Source organism: Athene noctua, chromosome Z (genome assembly GCF_965140245.1).
Source record: "Athene noctua chromosome Z, bAthNoc1.hap1.1, whole genome shotgun sequence".
NCBI classification, from domain to species: Eukaryota; Metazoa; Chordata; class Aves; order Strigiformes; family Strigidae; genus Athene; species Athene noctua.
The window spans coordinates 13,403,161-13,430,358 of record NC_134077.1 but is presented as its reverse complement, the minus strand read 5'-3'; the positions used below and the strand labels follow the sequence as shown (position 1 = coordinate 13,430,358).

Below are 27,198 nucleotides of genomic sequence, written 5' to 3'. Positions count from 1 at the left end.
AGCACTCACCCTAGTTTTGTTCTTTTTTTCCCCCTTCCTCTCAGAGCAATTTATCAAGACATTGCCAGAATACCATGTGGTTCATCCAGCAAGAGTAGATGCAAGCGGGCGTTTTCTTTCTTTTAATTTACACCATCACATCTCAAACACGAGGAAGAAGCGAGATCTCAGCAAAAAGGAAGATGTGGTATATTACAAACTTAACCATGAGGAGGAGGATCTGTTTTTCAACCTGACTGTCCACGTGGGATTTCTTTCCCGTAACTACGTAGTAGAAAGGAGACGTGGCAACCACACTAGCGCGAAGATTGCAACTCGCTCTGGAGTGCCTTGTCATTTCATTGGCACGGTGTTGCAGTCAGGTTCTGGGAGTGGGACGGCAGCCATCAGCACTTGCAATGGCCTGGTAAGTGATGTGACCTTTACTGGGGTTCTGGGCTGATTTTAGTATCATTAGAACTGAGCTAGAGGATTGGTATATGAATATGTGTGGTAAGAAACTGGATGAACCAGTCTGATACCTAACTGACATAATGCTCTGAAAGAATCAGTTTAATAATATGGATGTCATCTGGATTTTTGGAATGGAGAATGAGAAGGTCAGAAGTTGATGCAGACGTCCTTTGGAGTTTACTTTTTGCTAGATTTTTTTCTGGTGGTCTGAACTGAACATCTCTATCATTCATACAGCTTGAAAGCATCCAAATACCCAGTCGATGCTTTGATCCCATTAGTAGTTGTAGTGCCTTTGCTATGCATCTGGATTATGAACTTCTGTTTTAGTTTCCCCTAAAAGGAGTGTAGCTCAGGTGCACCAAAACTGCACTGCAAGTCAAATCAAATGATGGTAGGTTGGGAAAACTGGAAGATTTGCTTCAAAACTGCACTGCAGCTTCAGAAATAAATGGTAGGGTAGATGCAACCTTAGTTAAAGGTTTATATTAAAACCTGAATCACTTCTAGGCATCCCTCATTCAGAAGGGTACTTCTAAGGCTGGAGCTTGAAGTCTTACAATTTTCATTAGCTTGTGATTCAGGTGGAGACAAGGAGGTGGAAACCTTATTTTTGCTGTACTGTTTCTTAGCACTACTGTATCTTAGGTTCAGCCTTATCGTCCAGAAACAGGAATATATCTTGTAAGGGCGGGGAAGGAGGGACAAACTGCGTAAATGTGAAGGGAAGGCTGTAGAGAGCTGTGTAAAATGGCATGTGTAATCTGTGAGAGGCAAAATGCAAAGGGTTTGTGGAGTATACAGGCAAAGGTGATGAAATGTGTGCAGCATGCATGTGCTCTAGTGCCTTGATCCTTGAGTGACAAATGGTAGTGTTTGAAAGTGTCTGGAGTAGCACACTGATGCCTTTTAACCAATGTGTCTCAGCCTGCAACAGGATAGGGACTGATGTTTCATTTTTGAGCCTGAACTCAACAGCAAGGTAAGAGTCTGTAAACTAGATCTTTTCCCTCTCAGTATTGAAGTGTGTTCCTTTCTGCTGAGCGGTATGAAGCTTTCAGAATCTTTGGAAAATCAGTGGATTACAGAAGTATCCTGTCAATGTATGAAAAGTAACATGAAGACAGCTCTGATGTAGATGGAATGGGAGACTTTGTAATCTTACACAAGTACTGATAACATTTTGGCATGTTTCCTGGAGAAGCAGACCATAGGTTGAGGTCGGTAGCTTCAGTCCCACAGCCATGAAGATCAGGGATTTTCTAATTGACTTCTAGGGGGGACCAATTTATCAAAACTTCCCTGAAACACATTATGATCATACAGGGACAGTAAGGAAAAGGAGATACGATGATACAAATAGTTCCTTTGGTTGGTTTGTTTTGTGCTTTATCAGCATCTCTTTGTAAGTTTTCATTAGGATGAGAACTTGAAAATGAGGTGCTGGGTCTTCATTAAGCATTCCGAGGTACTTAGTATGCAACAAGGATTCTTCCAGGGATGTGTTCTGTTTCTCCTTTGAAAAGAAGTTTTCTGTTTATTCTTATGAGGGAGGGAAGGAGAACTGAGAATAGGTAAACAGCATGGGATTAGAGCAACTTTGTTCTTTGTTTGAGATACTAAAAACCTACCCCATGAGGAGGAATTGTAAGCTTGTTTACTGTAGGACATTAATTCTAAACTACTTGATAAAAAGAGTTATATGAAATAATGAATTGCACAGGGTGAGTTGATAAGGATCCTTGGGGCTGAGATGGGAAGAAGAGGAAGATAACAAAACAGTGCGGCTGGAAGGGGCCAGCTTCACATTGCCCATCCCACCCCCTAAAAAATTAAAAATTTTAGCCTGAAGTGGGAGAAAATAGATCCTGAAGATGCCTCTGGGAGGGGAATCCTGATTTTAGACCTCTGTCTGGAGTGACTTCTCATGAGAAGTCTATTTGGTACATATTTAAAAGTTCTTGAATTTCCAGGTTAATAGCAGTGTATAAGAACGAAGCAAAGATGTGTGGTGTAGATTTGTGTTCTGTCATAAAGATCATTCACACACAGCACTGAAAGTATAGAAAAATCTAGCAGTGGATTTCCATATCCCTTGTGTTTTTACTTTGAAATATATTCCTGTTTCCATTGGCATTAGATGGGCATCGCTCACATAGCAAAGATACAACTCCTATTTGTTTTTATTTATGACACTCTTCAGAATCAAATTTCTTCTGCATAAATCAGGGCATAGTGCTGAGAAGATATGATTTTCAGAGGGGCATCTGTTTGACTAAATCGTATTGACAAATGATTGAAAAAGTGACACTTTGAAAATGTGGGAAACAACTTTTTGCCATCAGTGCTTTGCCAAGTTCTCCAGTGTGTTGCTTTTTCAGCTGAAATGTCATCATACTTAGGAATAGCATAATTTCCTTTGTTTTGAAAATAAAGTATGCTGATGTCTTAGAAGTTTCATTTTCCTATGTATTAATGTGTTCCCAAATGACCTGCAAGGGGAATAACAGAGTGACAGATTTGAGATATAAGAATGCAGGGGACAAACATTGTATGACATTGTTCTTTTTTAAAAATGTAAATATGTCTTTATTTTCAGAAATATATATGGAAACAAATAGCTAGTTTCATAAAGGGATTTGGGCAGAATTGTACAAGAGGATAAAGAAAGCAAATTATCAGGAGTCTGGAGGAACCAAGTTGTAATTTCCAAATAATTTTTTTCTCTTAACACCTTTCGATCTTCATTTCCCTTTCATGCTAAATAGGTCATGACCTTCTTAACAGGTTGAAGAACATGATGCTGAAAGCTCTGTGTCTTCTCCTCTGGGTCAGTTGTCTGTTTAAGTCTTTTGCATTTCTGGGTCTTGTAGAATAAATCATGAGACTGTGAACATGGGAATAATGGGGCAGACCTTGCTGTTTATTTTGGGTCACAGTTGGAGGAGGAAACCCCAGAGAGGAAGTCACTATAGGAACACTAGAAATGATCAAACTGTGGCATTTGGGAAGAGAACAAACATGAAATCTCTTAGATGGAGGAAAGTTTCCAAGAGGAATTAAAGGGAGAAAACAGTTTTGTTTTTGTCTCTCTCAGTGGAAATAATATTTAGATTTGCCTTGACAGGCTATTTAGGGCACACTTCTAATAATGCTTTATGTTTCCACAGTGCCTTTCCACGGAAGATTATAATAAACTTTTCCAAATACTAATGCCTTAATGCTCAATTGTGTGTTAGTCCTGAGATCCCTTGTGTCACAGCAGTAGTGTCAGCTTGTACCCTCAGTAGGGCTGTGAGGGAGGAAAGCTCAGTGAAGTTGAATGAATACTCTAGGTTTATGCACGAAGTCCTATAGAGCTGGGAAGTGAATTTTTCTCCAATAGTCTATCCTCTTCATTAGGAACAAGGCCCTCTTTTATTCATCAGTAACACAGACATTGTTTATAGTATTTTTACATGACAGAGCATTATTAAGGCTTTGTTTCCTTGACACTTGTTTACAGTGTTGAGCTGTCAGTCGACAGTTGCTTCTGGTAATAATTGTATCTTCAAAGGTTATACAGGCATTAGCATGGAAATGGCAGAAGAATGGAAGGATATTAGTATGGAAATTGAGAATGATCTGTACACATGTACCTGGTAAGCTCATGGCCATGCTGGGCCTTACAGAGATGGTGCTTTGGCTGTCTCCAGCTGATCAGAGGGTTGCCTCTGTCTTGATGGGCACCAGCATTTACAGTAAGTGCTGTTGTTGTCTGCTGCCCAGGCAACAGCAATGCAGTATGAAGTCATGAAGCACTGTTTATTTATTCCCTCTCCCAAAATCCAGCTACTGCAGAACATTGCTATTTCTTAGCAGTGACAGACATAGATACCAAAGGTGGTGCCTGCTCCATACCCTGGCAATCTGTAGAAAACTGGGGCAAGTCTGCTGCTTGTGCTCAGGATTTTTGAAAGGTTTCCTTCCCCCCACCTTACCTCTGTGCCCAGCCACAGTCAGGGCAGCCCTCTGTGAACATTTAGTTGATGTCTGTATGACAGTTTCTCTTTATATGGCAGCTGGTAGGAGATGCTCCAGGTGGGACCCTCTCTGGGCAAATCTGTTTCTGTCCTGACACATGTGGTGAGTTTGTCACTGAAAAATGGTATGGTGGCTGAATTCTGCTCAAATGTAACCCTCCTTGTTATTGCAGGATATCAACATTATATGAATCTTAAGAATGAGCCCTGGTACGTACACAGGGTCACCTATATTGTTAATCTGGTCCACTCAGTGTGGCATAAAATCCACCAATAGCATTTTATCTGTTGCAGACTTGCTTCAGTTTTGGGGAATTCCGCATGATCTCTGTTGTCCTGCTACATGCCAAGAAGCTTTTCTAGTTAGCGTGAGATGCCTTTTCCACACTGACTCATGTTATCTTCTTACGATCTGTCCCAGGTTGAACAGTTCTATGCAGGTACCATAACAGTACTTCAGTGGTAGTGTGTGCCCTATGAAAATGGTCTCATACTGTGGTTTTGACTTTTCTATGGATATGGAAAGCCCGCATCTGGATGTCAGACTACTCTGTTTTGCTTAGATGAGGTTTGGGGATAAAGGAATTTTTACTTTACAACAGTTTTATAATATTTTGCTCTGAAGTAATGGAAGAATAAAATATGTTGCTGAATTTATAATAGGGATTTTTATCTGCTTTTGTATCTTCCAGTTTGTGATGTTGGTTGGTTATTAGCAATGTGTTTGTTAATCTGTTGTTAAAGGTGGTTACTGGAGTTTGCAAAGCTGCTCTTCTAAATAATTCATTCCTATAGCCCAGGAAAATGACCAAGTGTTTCTATTCCCTTTGTGACCTTTGTGACCAGCAAAATTGCTTCTCTTCAAATGGAAATGTTTTTTTATCATCTTAAGTGGCTAAGTATGTGGCAGTGCAAAAATACACTTAGGGAAAGGGGAGATATAACCTTTTCTTCATTTCTACTTGTGTCTACCCGAAACTCGATCCAGCACTTATCGCTGACGTGGAATTGTAGAGCCCCAGAACACATTTGGACACACATGCTGGTTTGGTGGCTGTTACTTTAAGAGATGAATTGGAGTGTATTGCTGTAGTGCCACGTCAAAGAAATTGGAGCAAGTCTACCTGGAGACAGATACCCAAGTTCTTCTTCAGGGTCTCTTCCTCTTTACTTATCTCTCTTTGCTTTCACTAAGAGTCTCTCACCTTTGCCATTCCCATACCATATAGTACTTGGTGGGTCTTGCTTGTGGTTTGATGTATGGCAGATGGCCCTATCTGCTGGTTGTCTTATTTAGATGTCAGTGATATCTCCATGGCAGTCTCCTTTGGTTTGTCCAGCTAGCGATAATCTGCTGGAACCAAAATGTAGGAATAAGGTATTTGGAGAATGCCAGGCATGAAAACAAGCTGCCAGCCTTTTTCTTGGGGATGGGAATTGCTCCATGGTTGGATATAATGAAGCTTCCAAAGTCTAAGTGTGGTGATTTGGCTTGTTCTGGCATGTGTAAAGAAGGGAAGACCTGCTAACTAACTCTGTTGTGTATCTGCTATGTGTTTCTTCTCTTGGGCAGTAGTATGGAAAGTGCTGCAAGTAGAAAAATTTGCACTGAAAGTAAATACAGTGTTCACTGTGCATCTGTTTTATGTTGTGCTTGGTTTGCCTGTTTTCTCCATATGATAATAAGTATCTGGATATTCTTCTTGCTTGACTAGTGTTGTGGTTGTTTTGTATGATTTTGGTTTTGGTTTTTTTTGAAGAGGATGCAAAGATAGGGTATGCGGTGGTTGCTTTTTTTGTTTTGAGTTTTTTTTTTTTTCCCCACAGATTAGTCATTCAAACTTTGACTAATATTTGCTGCACTACTTTAACATCCATCCCTTTTCTTTGTGTTTCAACTTCAACTATCCATCTGCCAGCTCCCTTCCCCCAGTCTTTTGTCTGCAGAAATACTCTAATTGACAGGTCAACTGAATCTCATCAGTGATCTCAATACATGAGAATCTGGCTGTGACTGTGGCTTCTGGTCTTGGCCTTGTCACCTTTAACCAATATGAAGCTGTTAGCCTAGAAGCTGGGTATGGCTCGAGCTTTTATAATGTAGTTGTTATGTTTCAGTGGAACAGTCACTGATGGGGCAGGTTAAAATAAGGGTTAGTCAGTATGAACTGATTTGAATGGAGTACTCAGGATTAGAATGTTCCTTTAAGATAAATATTTTTTGAGAATATGAAAGACAAGACTTTTTATATAGTTTTAAGAAATCTTACTGTATTGCTGAAATCTGTACCTACTTATTTGCTAATTAGGAATATTGTTAGTGTACAGAGCTGTCAGTCATATTTCCAGTTTACTTGAGTCTTTTTAATGAATCATCTGTTTGTGTGTGTATTTTTTTCTTTTTCTGAAAGTCTGCACTCATGATTTAATACGTGGTGTTCTTTATAAAAACTCTCTTGTTTACTGAGGGAAAACTGTGGGATTATGACTTCAGTCTAAAGGTTCAGAACCCAGAAGTAAAAAATATACATAACACCTATTTTGCCTTGATTCTTAATGTGAGGTTTATAAGGTTGGCTGTTCTTTGTTTCTTCCAGTATCTTTGTAAGTTGTTGGCCAGATTCAGCCCAATCTAAAAGAGAAATGGAGGTATCAAAGCCATTAAGTTTGTATGAATATTGCGGGTAAAGATGGGAACTTTTGATCAGTTAAATGATGGATGCAGGTTGATCAGTGGCTCAGCACAATAAGTTGTTACTGAGCAGGGTGCAGTGCTGCCCATGGCCTAGCTGATGGCGAGGAGTGCTGGAGGATTCAGAAGAGATTGGAGAAAATTACTTTAAGTGAGGAAATGGAGCACATGTGAGAAGCAAATCTGTAGGGAAACAAGGTTTTGATAGTTGTGCTGCTCATAGAATTTTTTTTTTTTCATTAATCCATTTTTGTGATTCTGAAAGGAAGTGTCCAGCTTGGAAGTAAATAGAATTGTTTGCACTCGTTTGTTAACAATGTGCTGTACCTGCTGCCCATCTCAGCACATACTTTGTATGTAATGATTAATAATGAGCAGAAGAGAGGGGAAGAACTGAAGCTTTCCTGCATACCCAGTCAGTGATGCATATAATGTGATATTAAAAGAGACAAATCTTGCAAATTGTGTCTTATTTTCTAGCTGTTCAAATAAAGAAAATTACCAGGAAAAACCTGTCTTGTTCCTGCTCTGAGCAGACAAACATTGGCAGCATGTTAGGTGGTGAACAGCAATGGGTGATGTAAACAACAGACCCAAATAGTCTATGTCTGCTGCTTGCACTTAGAGGATAGATGGGCTAGTGGTACTTCCACAGCAGCTGCGTGAGCCTGCCTTCTGGCACCAGCTGAAATCCAGCAGCCTGAAGATCAGGTCCTGCTTCTTCTGTTCTCTTTGTCTGCCAGAGAGGAGCCGCTGCAGTCCTGGACCAGTGTCAACATCAGAGCGCAGTTCTATATATACATGTATCAGGCAAACACACATATACAAGTCTCTCTCTATATGTGTATCTCTGTCACTGCAGAACAGTTATGCTGCAACTAAAGCTCTTGGTTTAAGATCCATGGTTTGTGCTGAGAAGGCTTCTGTGCTGTTGTATATATTGGGTATTACCTAGCCGTGGCCAAATACATGGGGTTTTTCGAGAAACTGGTGCTTAACAATGGACTTTCCCAACCCATTTGTAAATTGCAACAGAATTTAATTATTTAGTAATTTAGGTTAGGATATTTATGTGCTTTATATACACACTGGCTCCAGGGTGTGCTCTGGAGAAAGACTCATCTGAAATAGCAAGCTTTAAAAATAAATAAGTAAATAAGTAGTCATAAAAAGAGCTGGTTGTCTTGGCTAAACAGTGCTTAATGTTTAAATAAATCCATTGTGCATTCCAATTCTCATGGCAAATAGCAAGTCCTTAATAAACTGCTTAGGCTTGTTGATTCATGGAAATCCCAAGACTAGATCTAAATCCATTGTGGCTATAACTCACAGTACAGGCTCATGCAGACACTGGTTTTGATTTAAAGTTTTCTTTTATTCAAATTCCACTCTTTTTCCATACATTTTAATGTATATCTTTAAAACAAAGAGGATGCTAAATGCTCAGCCCAAATTTTAATATCTGGGTTTTCTGGATGCAATGTTAACTCTATCTGCTTCCTTATCTGGAACAGTCATGGACCAAATCTAGTCAAACTCATAAGAATGGAGACTGTGGATAGGGTGAATGTCTGTTTTATCCAGAATCCCGAGTCCAACAATGACTAAGTAACTAGCTAGGGAAGAGTAAGAACAGGGCAGTAGAACATCTCCCCTTTGTTCATCCTTGCTTCTATTTTCAGCTCAGATCAAATTTCTTGATATGTTTTATTTGCTGAGAATCTGTTAATGGATTAGTCTTCCACATGCTTTCTTGGACTCCCTTGAGTCACATGGGTCTAGAAACATGAATCTTTACAATAAATTAAAACACTTTAAAAAATTGATTTAGATGTGTCTTCTTTTGTTTTTAACTAGCTTTTTATCAGCTTGGTTTGATGCTTCCTGAAGCTAGTGTCTTGGAAGAGAAAACTAGCACTTTGTGTTTGAGATGGTTTACTCAGACAATGTATTGTTCATTATTTTTTTGACACGCCTTTTTGGACAGCTGTTGAGATGGGCTTGTTACATAGTTCCAATTTTTTTCCATGTAAATGATGCTCAGGTTCCTGTTTCTGCACAGTACCAGGTAGGTCAGAGCCCATCATTTTACTAAATAAAGGTTGGGATTATTTCTCTGCTGCCTTTTCCCCTTCACCATGCCATGCTTTATTAATTTTCATTAACCTATAGTGAATTACATCTACCTCCTTCTTGTCCAGCTGCTCAGGCTCAGGAGAGTTTTCTGAAGTTCATCAGTTGTCCTTTGTGCTTACTCTCCGGAATAACTTGTAGCTGTGTAATATTCTGCGTAACAGACTCTAATTTTTAATGCAAAATGTAAACACAGGGAAAGTTGCCATGAAAAAAAAAAGTTCTTTATGTTCTTTTATAACACTGTTATCATGGCTGTAGCTCTGGAGCTTAATGCAACTTAATAGTTCAAGCAAATGTTTGTCTTCGTTTTTGGTACCTGTGGTTTTAGCCTTCAATTTCTGTTGTATATTTTCTCCAAGTTTGAGTTTATTAAACAGATAAATCAAGATCTAGTCAGGTCCACTGTCTATATGATTAGATCAAATCAGATGAAGCAAATAGTGGATTAGGTATTGGGGATAAAGCATGTTTGATTTTGGCAAAAACCCAATTGCTATATGATTTATTTTCTTTTTTTCAGAAACCCTCTTTTAAGAATTAACATGCATCTGTGTTAATAAGTGAAATAGAAATAATTTGCACTACTGTGAATATCCTTGGTGGATACTTAAGGAGATGGAATGACATTGTACATAGTGTTTCACTCATACTGACCATTACACTTCAGTTCATGTGTACCGCTTGAGAAGAATGTCTCTGCCAAAAAGTTTAATATGAATAATTACTTTTAGTAACTCTAGATAACTACATTTAGTTTGGAGAGTTTTATCACAAAACAGAACATTTCCTCCTCCACCTTTTCCCCAAAATGCTTCAGTATAGTTTCAACTGGAACTTTAGTTGGATCCAAAACTAAATTTTTGTTTAGGATTTTGCCTCTCAATTGGAGAACTTCCTAAAATCGAAAGCTAGCAAACAGTTTTTGTTTTGGAATTATGGAAATTATTGGAAAAAAATTCTCCCAGTTTGTTCGTTATATTGTTTTAGTTGTTTTTCAAAGGGGTGGTGGGAATTGGCAGAAAAAATCCTTAGCTTTGTGTTTCTGAATGCCAGGTAGTTTAACAAGAAGTCCCAAACAATTGTTCCCATCTCAAAAATTTTGTTTAATTAGTCCCTGATTAGATGCATCTTACTTTGACATGGGCATGAGGGCAGCTAAACTAGTAGAATTTTCTTTTGGGCTGTATTTTTATCAGTGTTGAATGACAGGCATGCTATTGTAGTGCACCCGTGCAAATATTTCTGAAGTCTTTAATGTTGTGAATGTTGCATAATTATTGTTTATGATTTGCACAGTGGTGACAGTCTTCACTGGAAATAATTTTTGCATTCTACAATGGGTCAAATTTGTATTTGCAAGACTGGCAGAGGAATATTGTTATCTGGGAATGTTTATAGTTAGAAACATCATCTTAAAGTGAAAACACATTAAGACTAGCACATAATTTCCTCAATTCATGCTCTTTTATTTTTTTTTTTCTTCTTTCTTCAGGTCCTCTAAGTGAAAGAAAATTGTATCTGCACAGTTCTCTAGAACTCTTGCTGTCTGGTAATAACGTATTTTAATAAGCCAGAAATCATCAATTTTTCTAGATTATATATACCATGATTTGCCCTAGACAATCTAGTAACTGGTTTTAAAAGGAAGCATTTTTGTTGTTCTCTCAATACTGTCAGGTTCTTTGAGGGGCTGTGTATTACAATGTAAATAATAATCGTGTATGGGAAAGTTGCAGACTTGAGTGCATTTAGGTTAAAATTAGTTTGGTGCTGTGGATTGTAAATCTCAGTACCGTGACTGTTCTGATCCCTCACAACTCTGGCTACTTACAGACGGTTAAATGAAGAAAGAGCTTGAATAAGAGCACTTAGTGAATTTAAGCTGTCACTGTCCTTCGCTGTTCCTTTGTGTATTGTTTCATGGCATAGAGCCTTTCCTGCTTAGGGCATGAATACGCTACTGGGCTGCAAGTTTAGAAATTTGTATGAAAGCCAGAAGGGTGAGCAAGCATCTGTAGACATGGCATGCCTGGTTCTTGCAGTGCCCTGATGTATGAGAGGGCTGCATGAAGCCAATTAGTTGTTTGGAGCTGTATGGGCAGCCCCATGGGGCAGCAAGGAACCGTAATGCTCCCTTGCCCTCATGCTGGTGCTTGGCACTGCTGCTGCTGCTTCCCAGGCAGGTGAGGTTAGACAGTATGAAGGAGCTGCTACAGCTGGTCCTGATGCCAGAAAACACGGCGCATTCAGGGTGTGCTTCAGCCAGGAGAGGCAAGGAGGCTAAAACATAGGTTGTTTCTTTGGTCTCCACCTCCGTCTGAAGGTAATGTAATGTGTGCCCCTTGCTCTTAACTGCACTGGAGATCAGTGTTTCAGGTGTTGTCGTATATACCAGTATGACACTGAAAAATTAACTTAGTATGAATTAGGGCCAAGTCTGGCGTCTCACATGGGTGGGAAAGAGTATTTCTTTCATACAGTGGATTTTTTAACACATCTTTTCTTTAGCAGAATTGCCATATAAAGAAGCACTTCTAATAAAGTGCATTATGCTGGCAGGTGGCTGACAAACTATCTGGGGTGTGGTATAATGCAAAGCAGTATGTAGAATACAACCAATGGACCCCAGCAGCCTGTCTCACAGAAGCCACATGAGACAAAAAGCATTTGGAGATCTCTCTGGGGTGAGTGTGTAGGTTTCCAATCTGCTGTTCTTTCAGGAAAGGGAAAATTTAATGTCTTGGAAGAAAGGACTTCCAAACTGGATTCATGAATAATCATAGTGAATTGTTCTCACAGGTGCCTGGAGTTTATATCTTCAGTGTAGTCCCTGTTTTACCTTGGCAATTAAAATTGTCACAGTAGCTTCACTTCTTAGTCAATAGCTACGTACTCAAGCATCTTAAATGGGAGTATGGAATCATGAATGGAATAAAACTGCTCTTTGCAGCCTCACTGATTTGTTGGGGTTTTTTTCCTCTTACCTGCTGTGCAGTGCGGCATAATACACCAACTGACAAAGTAGAACCACCCTTGAGATAGCTAAAGTACAAATCAAATACAGCAAAGTTTCTTTAGCCAACTCTGCTATTCTTACAGTAGCTGTCAGTGAGTACTTCTTTACTCTGTGGTCCTATTGTGACAAGGAAGATTATTTATATTTTTAAATGTTTGTACAAAAAGTTATTAAATATGTATTTGCCCTCCCCAGTCTTTCTGCTGTGTTAAGGTGTGCAAAACAAATGGGAAGAGGAAACTGTGCTTGCCTTAATGATGCATTGTATTTAGTGTGGGTTTTTTTGTTTTGTTTTTTTTGTTTTAAAAAAAGGAAACAATGTTGGGTTTCTCAGTCTTGATTATCACTTCTTTTCACACTGGGACTGTCAAGGGTCCTTCTGCTAGAGTGGAAAACATCTTTATGTTGTGTTACTACTGTGCTGAATATAATAAGGTACTGGATCTAAGACTAAGACTTGTAAGATCTGTTATAAGCAATTTTTTGTATCTGTTAACTGGTGCTGGAGCTTGCAGCTCTGAATTCTAATCCTGTAGATCTTGTGTGCATCCCCTATGAGTGTGCTTAACTTCTGATAGGGAAGCTGCTTAAAAATGATGAAGGGTTAAGAAGAAGCAGCTAGTGGTGTGAAATACTTAACTTGTATGGGACTTGTTTGATGATATCTTCCTGGAAGCTCAAGATGAGTCATAATTCATGATTATTGTCTTAATTCTTTAAAAAGGAAAACCACAGAAAGCTGGTAGGAATAAATGGAGGAAAAAGTAAAAGCAAGTAAGAGAAAAAACAAAATTTTGTTCTTGCAGATACAATAATTATATTCAGGTGGGGGGGAAAAAAAGAAAATTAACATACAAGCTGCTAAGATAACTGAAAAAACTTGGTTCTTTATGGCAAAACAAGCCATAAAGTAAAGCTTATTAAAGGTTAACAAATTGGGAGCTTGTTCAAACACTTTAGAATCAGGAAGCCTTCCTGAGATTCTAACAAGTATGTGAGAATAGAAGAAATGGTTGAAGAAGACAAGGCCATAGCAGAGAAGCTACATTATTTAATGGAAAAAAAAAAAATAAAATCACTAAGACAAAGGAATTAAAATTGCTGAATTACTAACTGTGAGACATAATCTATCATTTAAATTAACCTTAGAAGGTGGATAAATATGTGGGCAATGGGATATCTTGAATGCTAGGGTAGTAAATGGATCAAATGAGCAACTGATATAGGAAAGCTCTCAGCAAAGTGATGAGAGAGCTGCCTTTAACCTGAGAAGTCCCTAACTGGAAGATTGCCAATACATCTGGAGGTCAGTGATTGCATCCTTTCATCCTTGGACTGTTCTTACAGCCTTTCCATAAGAACCAGCTCTTGTCTGCTGCCAGATGAATTCTACTGGGTTGAATGGATCTTTATTTTATTCCAGTATGGCCCTTCCTGTGTCCTTATGGCACCAACCCTGGTATTTTTGCTATATTCATTTGTTAAAACAGATGCCCTTCTCTTGAATGTTGTTGTGCAGGTATAGAAAACAACAATTGGCTGCTGTTGCTGCCACAAGATGTGACGATTTCATTCAAAAGTTCTTTCTGGATTTGTTTTCCATATGAAATCTGGATGTCCGGTGTTGCTCTTTGTCCTCAAAGGGCCTTGTTAGATCTTAATCTGCATTAAACAGTCTTTCCCATGTCTGTAGAAGACACCAAAGCATTTGAACTGCATTGCCTACACATTTTAGAACATCTGTGGTCTTTTTACTAATAACTCATAATCAAAGGGAGAAGCCGTGCTTCTTCCCGTGACAGATTTTTACATCATGTCAGTTCAGAGTGTCTTAGTACCCACTGACAGTTTTTCATATATCTTTATATAATCTAGTTAAATTACAGCCTGGTAGCAGATGCTTGCAAAAAATGGCAGGTGCATATAACCTTTTTTGCATCAAAACACACAGAGGAAGCTACTGCTGTTTCTTCAAAGTAGGACTCCAGTCCCAACAACCAGAAAAAAAGGGATAAATTAGAAAATTACAGGTTCCTCCTTTCACAGAGAAATGCATGTTTCTTATTTTATTGTTAGCTAACGACAGGGACAACATACCACTTGTTTATGCAATTCAGTGTTCTCTTTAAAATGAGGAAATGGATTTTGCTTGGCTTTGGCAAAGAGTTCAAAAATCTGAGAGTAGTAGTAGTTCAGAAGAGACATGCCAAGGAGAGTTATAAAGCTAAATGACCATTGCTCCTGTGGGAGGCAATCCACACCTAAGGAAGAAATGACACTGGAGAGTGTACATTAGCTATGGCTAACTGCAAAGCCTCTGCGTGCAGTCGCAGTCACTGTGAAAAAGGGTAACTGTGTATTGGAAGAGTAATATTAAATAGTAATAATTATTAATGTTAAATATAAAGAATAAATATTAAATTAATTAAATATGTAATGCCAGATAATCAGCTACGCTGATTTACCCAGGTAAGGTTTTAGGCTGTCAGATTTTTTTTGTAGCAGTGCTCTGAATTGCTCTGGCCATTGGAAAGGAATATGATCTGCAACCCAGTTGTGTTACCTTTTTGGCCGTTTTCTTGTACTTAGGACATACCTTCTTCCAGCAAGATAGCAGAGCAGCTTTTGGTGTAGTCTTTTCATGTTATGGCTGTGAATGTTGCTTTATATGGTACTTTTTCTAGTTAAGTTGCTTATCATAACGCTTCTCAAGAAATGTGTTCTGTAAAGGGCTTGAATGACAATTAGATATTTTAAAATATAAACCAGCCAAATTTGTTTATGTTGAGCTTCTTTATGGAGACTGACGCTAGTCAAACAGCATTGTGTTTTTCATCCTTTGGCAAATATTCTGTGCTTCCCCATTACTAAGAAATTCTGGTCTTTGAACTATGAAGTCCCATCTAACACTTGCTTAGGAAGTCATTATTCCTCTAGACACTACAGTGTGAAGACTCAAGATGCAGAACGCAGCAATGCAGTGATGTACAAAGTCTGTAAATGGATGTGTTAGGGAAGTTAAAAGTCCAAATCAGAAGAACACATGAGACATAACAGCTCAGACTTGCGAAGTCTTTCTTTGAAGTGTAGGAATTTGTAAATTGTCGGTCTGCCACTGGCATTCCTGACTCTTAGCCCTTATACAGGCTATTTTTGTGACTTAGCAAGTCACTTGGGTCCCATTTCTGTCCAAGTCAGGAGATCAGACTGATCTCATTTGAAAACAAAACCAAAAAGGAAAACCTCCACAACCCCTGGAAAAAAAACCCTAAACCACAAGTGCTCAGGGCTTCTCTTTTTTCTTTTTTAAAACTCGTTACAAGACAAGGTCTCATTAGGTGTTTAATCTGATTATGGCAGTAGATCAAGCTGTTTATCTGTCTTAAATCTGTAGCAATGCCACAGAGAATTGGGTAGGATTCTCCACTGTCATTTGTCCACTGCAGAATTAAATCAGCACACTAATTCAGATACTTGCATGGTACATCTACCGTTGGTGAAGCACCGATTGTGTTGCTGATTGAGAGGAGTTGTGTTAGGCATTTGGGAACTGCCTTTCATCCTTTCTACCCATGCAGTTATCCAGCTAGGCAGGCTAATGGTATATGTATCAAGATGAATATATATGTGTGTAACGTTTCTCTCCAGTATTTGACACAGATCAAGCATAATGATAGCTCTGCATTTCACAGCACCGTGTTACTTGGGGTTACAGGCTGCAGGTCAGTGGTACCTGGCTTTCTTCTGTCTGGTGTCAAGACATGAGGTGTTCTCAGTTCTGCTTTAGGCACTGGAACACTTCCTATCCATTGACTGCAGTGGGAGTTGAGGTTGGCTGACTCAAATCTGAGTTGCTCATTGCTCGCCTGGATGTGATATCTGACTGATTGCAGAATAATTGTCTGCTTTGTCTAATTTTGCAGTGGTAAAGAGGAACCTGAATGCAACCTTTAGGGACAAGGGGGTAGTAATTGGTGATTGCAGAGGTTTTCTGACTGTGGCAGGGTGTGTAACAGACCTCAGTGTAGGAGAGATAGGAGAAACCTCAGGGTGTGCTAGAAACCTACTTGCAGGGCTAGTGGCAGTGTGGTGAGACAGGTGTACCACAAGCCCTGGACAAGACACTAACGACTTTTATTCTGTAGTTGTAGAGGAAGAAGCCAGGAAAACTGTAGATACCACAACAAGTATTTTAAGTAAGTCTACTGAATTTTAGGGCTTCATAAATTGGGAGAATATCAACTGAGGGGAAATTTTTGGGAGAAGTAAGACCGTTCACATAGTCCCTTAAGTTTCTGTTCTGGGGCTGCCTTTATTTAAGATTGATACTCATGGGACAAGAGTAAGGAACATGTGATGAACTTTGCTCAAGATGCAAAGCTGGAAAGTATCATCAGTACAGAGAAGGACTGGGGTTTGTATCACTAGGACAGATGTTAGACTTGAAGTTGCAGGGGAAAAATTCAAGTGTCATAGTCTGGAGTGTGGAGTCATAAATTTAGCAAATAATAGAAATTTCTGTTTTTAAAAGCTCGTCTGTTGAAATGTAATACCAAGACTTGAATATACTTGCTTTATAGTTTGGGGGGTTTATATTACTATCAGGATGTTACTTTGTGAGAAAAAAAAATAAATCCGAAGATTCAGCAGAGATTAGAAGAACACGGGAGAATGTGACTAAAAGTTAACTTAAAATAGAGCAGGCATTTCTCATCACTCAGTTTGAAAAAGGCAGGGAAAGAACTAGTGGGAAGTATCGTGTCTTATTTTACTGTTTTCCAGGTGCCTGCATTTGGCAGTTCTGGGAAACACAATGGGGGGTAAGAGATGTTGTTCTGAGCCAGTCCTGTTCTTCTTATGTGAGATTTAGTTTATGTGATGGAGAACTGGCAACTGGATCTGTTGATTTAGGGTTTTTCTTCATGTCCTGTTTCTAGCTGCCTGAATACTGTTTTCGATGCTCAGACCAGAGTGGTTTGTGGGGATTCAGGCTCTTCTTGCAACAAGCAGACTAACATTCTTGGGAAGATCTGGAAAACTAAGAAAAAGTAAATAAGCTTTGAAATTGGAGCATACGAGATTAGGTAACTGTGGGAGATGATTTACTCATACTTGGACCTATCTGAGGGTGGGATTTCAAGAAGTCAAGAAATTCCCTTTTAGCGCTACTCTGAAATCTGATAAACATCTTATTTCCTTCACAAGTGGCCTTCCTTCGCTTTGACCTTGTCTTTCTGTTAAGGATATAAAGGCTAAAGTGAAGGTAATTCACTGGGGCATGGTGTGCCTGTATTTGGCGTGAGTCCAGATAATGTAATTCTTATAAATGATTAAAACCAGCACCTTTCGCAGGTATAATCCCCCAAATACCCAAGAGACTTCTGAACAGAGTGAGATACCTAACATGAGCTAAATTAACACGCTTGTGGATAATACAGGGAGACAGAACTTTTAAGACCATGAAGAAAGGAGAGGGTGTTGTTCATGTAACTGACTGCAGAGAAAAGATCTTGGCAGCCATAAAGTTCAGTTGTCTGGGATCTGTTATATACAGAAGCTGAGGCAGCACAGTGTGTATGTGTCTAAAAGACAGTGAGCACAGCAATATTTCTGTAGAGCTTGTGTTGGGGAGCACTTCACAGTGGTATGCATCAGGAGCCAGTGGCTTTATTTGGGAACACAGATATTTAGGGAGACTGCAGCAGAACGTCAGAAACTGCTGAGGACTTTACAAAAGAACAGTAAAATACCTGAAATATGCCCTGCTTTTCAGGGATGTTGTAACATAATTCTCGGGTCCTTTCAGTCAGGGGCATTGCCACTGTGAAGTCTGGCATAGCATTAGCTTCTTTCCTGCTGGTTGCAGCAGAAAATGTTGTTCTGGGCAAAAAGCTTATTTGCAAATGGATTTTTTCAGACTGTCCTGTCTGCCTTCCCATCTGGAGCATTTCTGTTCCCTTTTATTGTTTCTCTACTGATCGCTACAGCAAGAGAAAATGAAACGGATCCTGAAAATGGGGTTTACATGAGGACTCTGCACTCTGGACCTGATCAAATATCATTCACTCCTCATGAGACTTTCACCCAACTTCTTTCCTTCAGGAAAATGATGGATAGGTTACTGGAGTGTCTAGCTCAGAAAAGCAGGAGAGAGCATCTCAGTACATTGGCATGTGAAGAGTGCAGTGCCCACAACAACAAGGGCTTTTGCACTGGACGCAGTGAAAGGAGGAGGCAAGCATGAGTTCCAGACAGGGCTTAGGAGTTTTTTATAATGTCTTTCTTTGTCCAGTTCTGAGATTAACCTAGCTATGCAAATACATTTCATACCTGTCCACGGTAAACGGTGAACAGTGGGGAGCAGCGATTGTGTGGGATTCTCTGCCATGCTTGGCAGCCTGATAAAAGCGATGTCTGTGAGCATCAACATTCTGGAGATGCTGAACGGGACATGCTTCAGAAGGTTTTTTTACACCTCCTTACAATCATATCTTCTTGGCCAATTTTCATTCAAAGAACAATTTCTGAACAGAGCCTTGAGGGTTGCTGGATCAGGCAGGTGGGATGCACTAACCAGTGTGTCTACCATAATTGTTTTATAAATGCCAAACAAGAAAAAGATCCCTTTAAAATTTTCCCTTCTCTTTGATCCTGCTGTACTTGCTATTGTATTTTGTATCCATTAGACATACCTTAGAGTATATGATGTCTAAAGCAGATGAATATCCCTGTCTTCACATAACTTTATCATAAGACCCCTTTTGTCTCTTTGTGGATGATACACTGGTGCCACTTTGCTTTGTGAGTGTAACTGTGTGGCGTAATACCAGCTTTTAGGTGTGACTGTGATCTGCTGTACACTGCTCTGTGTGGTGTGGCTCAGCCCTCTTCTGTTCATTCCTTGCTCTGGCTTTTGTTACTCCCTCTGACCCCTGCTTGCAGCTGGGGACAGCTGCTTGCATGATCTCTCCAGTCCAAAAAATGAGGAGGGTGATGGGTTTGGAGGTAGGCCAGGCATCCCCTTCCTTCCTTGCAGTTGGTGGCATCCTTTTTTCTCTTCAGCAAAGTGCTGTGGTGCCTTTGTGCGGTATCAGAAATGTTTGTTTGTAGAAGGCTGATTGAGAACAGAGGTCTTGTACAGTGAGGGAGTGAAGGGATGAGTTGGGGAATGAGTTACTCTAAATACAGCCTCTGACTGTTGTAGTTAGATAGACCAGTTATTGCCTATTATCTTTTGTTGGTGTCTCCCAGGGCCATATCCTTGCTTGTTAGCAAGAGCAGAGTAGCCTGGGAGTGACTGTAGGTGCTGCCCAGAGTCCCCTGAAGCTCAGTAGCCCTTTGTCTGAAAGGCTTAATGGTACTACAGTTTCTATTACTATCACGTGTCGTTTTGGTATTGGTTTCATGAAGGATTCAAATTCACAGCTTTCTGTTGCTGAAGTAAGATAATGTCTCTTATATTGGTTTGTTACATGATCTCACTGCTCTGGAGTTGCAGAGAGAAGTGTGGTCATCCAGTACTCGCTTGCTAAATTCTGCAACATGACAGATTAACTCTTTAGAGAACTATTTTCAGAGGAGTTTGCCAGTTCTGGAAAGGCTTTTGGGGTCGCCTTTCACTTTAAGAATTTACTAGGCAATTATGTGAGGCAGCAAACTATTTACTTTCTGGCTCGAATTCTTTTCCATATAGACTTGCATTGGTTTTAGTCAGACAGCAGACATGATGCTTACACTGTAGTCTCTGATTTTTTTATCTCTGAAATGCTAACTTGTGCTCCAGTGACTGTGGTAAGAACAGAGAGAGGTGAACTTGATGCTGATAACAGGAAATTCTAATTGTTTGGCTCTTTGTAAGTGTTGGACAACATCACAGAAAATACTCTGGTAGTGCTTCCAGATCTATCTTGTACAGAGGCTGAGGCAATCTCTGGTTTTCTGTATTAAAACAACGTCGAAGAATGAAACACATTCCCTCTGTCTTCCGCAGCAGCATAAATTTAATGGCTGAATTGTAACATAGTTCTTCATGTTATATTATACGTTACTAGAGCAAAGATTTACCCAGAGGGGCAGTTTCATGCTGTGGTTACAGTAGGAAAAGAAACGTGGTCCCACATAATATATGGTGTTGGTTTTGACTCCTTAATTTTGCCAGATTTTTTAGATCTGTAAAATGGGTAGAACTGCTCCCACTAGAGCTGAGAAGAGGTGCTGGGGTCAGGGCTGGGAATGGAGGAGTGATAGTTACAGCTGGGCAGCAAGGTGAGGAGGTGTAGTGGGTGCCACAGCTGCTTTTTCTTGGCTACCTCTGTGGGCAGAAGCCAGTGGTGAGTCTTGTCAGTCTCTGGCATGTTTTCAGGCTCCCACAAACTGGCCAGCTGGCTCCTCTGCCCAGTCAGCCCAGTCGCTGCCTGCCCAATCTAGTTGTGAAATACAAATTAAAGGCAGTGTTTAAATGAAAAGTATTTGGTGTTGCACATGAATTTACTCTGTACATGGCCTAGTTAGGTGGTAGTACAGCAGCAGTTTGGCATAGTATCTCCAGGGGCTTTTGGAGTATGAGAAGAGCAGGGATTATTGTCATAAGCAAAACAACATTTTCTGAGCCATAAAAACTCTTATAAGAATATTTGCAAAAGACAGTCACAACCAGGGGCCAAATTCTCCTCTTGTTACAGAGCCAAGAAAAGGATAAACACCACAATGTGGTGTTGAATGTTTTTGTATGCTCAGAGCAGATTTAGATCTTTTCTGTATGTTGATACAGATTTCCTTGTGTATAATGAAGCAAGAATATAATGCTTCTAAATAATTTTTGCATTTTTATAGGATTAGTAGACAACAGAGCTGTCACACAAGGGCAGGATCTACAGTCTAAGTGTTTTACTGAAGAGTGTAGTGTCGGCATTTTCTAAGTAGCTCAGGTCACTTGTGTGGTCTTGTCAAGAAGTATGCAGAAGTAGTGTTGGTATTTAGTTGTCCCTATTAAATAAAGTTCAGTACCATTTGAAACTGGAGTTGATGCTTAGTAGAAAATTTGAAGTGGACTACTTGTCTGTGAAACTACTAGTGATAGAAGTAAGGGTACAGGAAAATTTTCAAACCCATGAGAGAAATCAGGAAGCATGTCTGATAAGCTCTGTAAGGAACTAGAATAGACAGGCAGGAGAAGCCGGGGATGGGATGGAGCAGAAAGTGGGACATTTGGGAATAGTATCCTGATGCTGTGATCAGTAGTGGGGGGTGCAGATTACCAGTGAAGATGGTACCTGTGAATGCTGGAAGTCTGCTTGCTGCAGTTCAGACTGGTTCATATTGCCGTGATTCACGAGGCATATGTGGATCTGGAAATTGGATGTCTGACATGAGAATGCAAGACCAGCACACTCCCCACTTCTTTTACCAGAGCAGACAGTTTGCTGTTCTAATTAGTGCACCCTATCCAGAATATAGATTTCTCGTCCACAAAGGTTGGGATTTTTGTTGCCGTTTTGTTTGTTTGTTTGTTTTAAATCTAGTATATATATCATTTAGTTTAAGGTGGAAAACAGAATCTCTGCATAGAGAAAACTGTAGCAGGCCACAGCTGATACTTATTGAACTAACAGGCCCATAAGAAAGGCAGCAAGCACTTGGGGAGAATATCCTGGGAATCTAATCCAAGTTAATTCTCAAGCAGTTTTGTTATGTGCTGGTCCTGCTCGTACAGTGATGCTTTTGAGCTTATTGGGAAAAATAGCAAATTCATGTCCTTAGGACTGGACTGACTTGAGCCTGATTTGAAATTCATAGGATATTCTCCTGAGCTGCCGCACGTGCCTTCCTCTTATTCTGCCCACTATACTCTGTCCTAAAAATTCTGTGTGCATGGTGCTTCAGAAGCACACGTCAGTAAACAGTATTTGAAAGGCTGATAATAGGCACAGGTTTAAACTGTTTGGATCATTGATTTTCAGGAGCTGGTGTGTGTTTCTGCAAAGAAAGATAAATGCTGCCATGGATTTACCAAAATACAAAGATCGCAGAGAAGGGTAAAGCAATGGCAGTTGCTGTGCCACAGAGAAAGATCTGTTTTTCTTTGTTTCTGAGGAAACATAAGCTAGCCTGCTGATGTGAGCAATTCAGCACTGGCATGGAAGAATAATGATGTTGTAGTAAGTATAGCTTGCATAAGTAAAGGTCTAACTGTACAGGCAGCTGAAGACAAAAAGACTATAGAGAAAAATATGAAGTGTCATACTGCTTACCATATGGTGGATAAGTAGTAACATGGAATTTTGAAGGGTATTCTTTTTCCTGTCATTTGGTGTGGCAGCTCTGAAAAAAGCAATCAATGCTAGCTTGGTACCTGCTTTCTGGCAAAGCTTTTCTGTGCTGAGAGAAGTCTGGTTATTGGTGGGAGTAAATGTATCGCTCAGGCAAAGCAGAGTTGGCAGAGATGTAAGCAGGCCCCTGCAGCAATAGATGGCAGCCAGGAGAGATTCCAAGACCCTGTTTTGTGTCTCCCAGGATTGTGTTAATCCTTTTGACTGCAGAGATGTGTTAAGAGCTAGTCTTCAGCCACTCTAGGGTGACACTAAGGGTCTTAGAGTTGCTGCTTTGCAGACTACAGCCTTGTTTCCTGAGGCTTAATTACTATGTTACGTGACTTTTTGTTTCAACATCCAGAAATTTGTGCTGTTTCCTGGACCTAATATTACAAATGGCTCTGGTGGTTGTGTGTGTCTGTCATCTGTCCTCCCAGTAAAGATGCATTCCTGAAATCTTTGTATTTTTTTCAGATGGCACCAGGAAAGTTTCCATGTTGTCTTTAAAATCTTTGTAAGTAAGTTTAGTGTCAGAAGGGCAAACTTGATGCCTCCAGAGGGTTTCAGTAGAAATGTATTATACCTGCTTGATACTGGCTTCTCACTTATAATTGTATCTTAACCTCTCTCAGTTAGCCAGGTTTTGAATGAATGGAATGTGTATAGCGCTGATTTTCTTTTAAATAATTCTTCATCAAAATGTGCCAAGATAAATGCCTTACAAAGCCTAAATGTGTTGTAAGCATACTGTATCTTTTAGTGGTCAAACTTGTAATCTTATTAGGAAATGTGATTAGAAAATGTAAAAATTGTAATCTCATTAGATAGGATCTGTTGTTTATAAAGTTGGCTTTGGCCATATTTCCTGCTGTTAATTCTTTACTAGTCTGGTTAATATCAGCTGTCTTGCTTGTTTGCCTTCCTGCCCACCCTGAATCATGACAAGCTGGCATGACTGTGATACCCTATATTGTGCTGTGTGCCCTCAGTGATACTATGCCAGCATTGACTTGTGTCAGTTCTCAGGCAAATTTATCTTGTTCCAAAGTTGATTGAACAGCACCGTGAAGTTCCTACACAGTTCCTGATGTTCCCTTTTACGACTCTGGGATACAAGTTATCAAAACTTGCGGGCTGTAAAAGTGTCAAGCTTTAGAAGTTGCTCTTCAACATCTTTCTTTCTTATTCTTGAAGTAGAAACAGTATGATTATATTGCAGGACTCTTCCCACACACAAAACAAGACCACTTTGATAAACAGTTCTGTTATTGGCAGGTTTTGTTTGTTTGTTTGTTTTCTGGCTGCCTTCTATGTGTCTACAATTCTGTCATCTCTATTCGATAGCAGACCAGAAGTTATATTTGTAGTTTCATTTCCAATAGGTATGTTATACGTGTGTTTCACTGTCTTTATAATCACTGTCTGAGGGGTAGAAATGATGTAGACAAGGTAGATGTCTACCTCAACTGCAGTCTTTAATTCCTCCTCTCTGCATGCTCAGGCATCTGGTCGTTTCACTTGAGGATACTTCTTGGGGAAATTTGTAAATACCAGTTCTTATTTTGGAGTCAGGTAACATGACATGTTCATGAATTTAGACAGACATATGATAGGTACAGTTTATTAGGATGAGATTGCAAGGACAGTATGAGGTAAAATAACACAGCAGTGTGTGGGCAGCTTTTTGAGTAGATAAGCCATTGTGTTTGAACTCAATTTGGACACAAGAGAAGCCAAATTCTAGTGGACAGATGCTGGACCATGGCTTAGATTTACCATCTTTTGGTTGCAGTAAGAGCAGCATTAAAAAGAAATAGACTTTCACAAGTATAGTTCAGAGAAAATCTGTTAATCACACTGTGCCATCTGCATAAGGTTGATCCTTTAAAATAGTTAACAAGAAAGCTGAGGAAAAGACCTGTACATCTGTCTGCCTGCAGGTTTTATTCAATCCATTTCTCCCTTTCAAAGTTTTTTTTTTTGTTTTGTTTTTTTTTTTTTTTGTTGTTTTTGTTTTTGTTTTGTTTTGGTTTTTTTTTTAAATTAATGTGTGGCTGTGTCATGTTTTAGGAGGACTTTGTTTTGGCTTTTCACTTTTATTGTTAAAAACTAGTGTAAGATAAAAGAACAAAATAAATGAACTATATATATACCAAACAATACTAAGAATTTTGTTTTTCATGAAAGCCAGAAATGCTCTAGCAGCAGCATTATGGCTTACATGTCAAATTCACCCCCGTTGATGATAGCTTATGTTCACTGTCTTGGGTCTTTTATATGTTTTGCTTCATTGTGCAGGCTTGTAAATCCCAATTATACTAATGGGTGTCATGCTTTCACATTATAGGAAAGAAGTGCCAAATACAGTCCACAGTGGGATGCCCTCATCTAGCAACTAGCTCTTACACTATGGAGCCTTTCTCTTAGCTATCAAAAACATTTAACACTGCGGAAAAGAACATTAATACAGCTTGTATTTGAGTCCAAGGACAATGATCCGGAAAGCTGTTTGCAGTTGTGTTCTGTCAGGTTGTTGCATATTGGAACGAGAGATAAAGCAGTTCTCATGTGAAAGAAAGTAAGTGGCATTTGCAAAGTTGATGGTCAGTTAATTATTGCTGAAAAATACATAGCAACTTGCTCTTGTACTTTTTAGTAACATTATTTGATATGCTACCCTCATTTGCTGAAATGTCTCATAAAATAATTCTTTGCTATGAATTAGAAGGCCAAACATTTGTGCTCTCCTGTTTCTGAGAAACCAGTTCTCAGAAAGACATGAAACATAGGTTGGCACCACCATATGACATTTTGATGAGAGCTGATGTCCTGTCTTTGTTTTGCAAGAAATCAAGTCACAGATGTTAACTGAGCTTTCCTGTGGAGTGTTTAAGTAGAATGGGTAACTGTCTGATGGTTTTATATTGTTGATTGGGTTGGCAGCGTTTTAAAGTCTAAACGAAAACATGTGCATTTAGAGAGATGTATGGACACTAATTTTAGTTTTGTTCATGCTTCAAACCAGTGCTCTTAGAACTGGATTCATACAGGTTTATTTTAGACACTTACCCAAGGATCTTGAGGTGGGAGCACGATTGCTTGTGATGGTGGTCCAGCCTTCTAAAGGTCATTCTTCTGAAGGGTCCTTCAGGTGCTTCATAGCTTTGTAAAGGCCTTATGTAGCACAGGTCATGTTTATCTTTCATTAATAAATTCAGTAGGTCTTTTGAGTGCCTAAAGTTGGGTGGAGGGAATCTATGGTGTATTATGAATTATGCCTGACTTAAGAAGGGGTAAAGTTTTGCATTCAGAAAGGAATGAAGTTACTACAGGCAGGATTTTTCCATCTGCTAGTCTGCTCTTACTTAAAGTATAAACCTGAAGTTATACCCAAAGGCTCTTAAGAGGGTACTGTGAATCGTTTCCCATTGACTGGTTTGACGAGACATTTTGTCTAGGCTACAGCTTCATAATTTAGTATCTTCTCTGGACAAAGTGGTGGGTTTTGGCCTTTTTCATAATCCTGACTGTTTTACTTTCTTTTCTCAATCCCAGCCAAAGTAAATTATCTTGACAAATATTTAATATCATTGAGTATGCATGAGCCTGTGGCACAGTTGATTGAGATTTCAGCTCTGGGGTGCTGGTCAATAAACAGGTTGCCACTGGAAGGACTAGTATCCTGACTTTAACATTTCCTCAGTCTCCACTGCAGGTGATGCAGCAGTTAAGTTTTCTTAGCATTTAAAAACATGTGCAAGGAAGAGAGTAGTAATATTTATGTGGAGTAATAATTTCATATTATAAAAGCTTGTAACTCAGAGGGGAAAGCATCGGGTTAAAAAGATGTGCATTTTTCTCATTTCAAGTATAACCCCCGGGGTTGTGTTTTCTCATTTTATTTCTTGACTGCTTTTCATTTCATCCAAGAACTTGTTAATGATCTGTGGCAATCAAAGTCAGCAAAGGCTAACAGCAAAAATGAGGGTTAATTTTGGAACACTCTTGTCCCTCACTCCCCTTCTATTCTCCTATAGAATGTTACATGAATCAGTTGTGTTTTATCTTAAATTATTAGGGGTAGACACCGTGTATTCCTTTGTGGTTTTGATCTTTCCAGCAGTGTCTCTTACCAGGTAGTTTAATATGTATGGTGTAGAGATATCCATAGATTGAAGAAATGGGTATCAAATTACTAGAAATATGACTTCACGCTCTGTTTAGAAATGCTTTTATTTTATAGAAACTACTTCTATTCCTGCTTTTATGTTATGTTACTTTTTTTTTATTTTAATAAAGAGTGAACTGCCTCTAAATATGTAGTAGAAGATACTGTATTTCATCATGGGGTGGCCAATTTTTGCTCCTGATACAACAGGTGTAAGTCTGTTTTGTTCAAGGTTTATATCATGTGATGCAGCTGTGATGAAGGGGAAAGACTCTGTAATGATACTCCAGGAATGAAGAGTTGGCCAGGGATGGCAGGCAGAAGGACTGTTTAGGTGCTACTCAAATGAACAAGAGGGCTGAGTGGCCTCCTGTTTAGTATGGGGTAATTGAAGGAGAGTA

The 27,198-nt window shown here is 39.4% G+C and overlaps 1 protein-coding gene across 1 annotated transcript in view; it reads left to right on the top strand.

The window, feature by feature from the left end:
* Window positions 1–27,198, top strand: part of ADAMTS12 (ADAM metallopeptidase with thrombospondin type 1 motif 12) — a 171,182-nt gene that overhangs the window by 4,907 nt on the left and 139,077 nt on the right. The window contains exon 2 of the mRNA XM_074932675.1: window positions 45–406. Coding sequence (XP_074788776.1) covers window positions 45–406 — 362 coding nt within the window. The remainder of the gene's footprint in view (window positions 1–44; window positions 407–27,198) is intronic.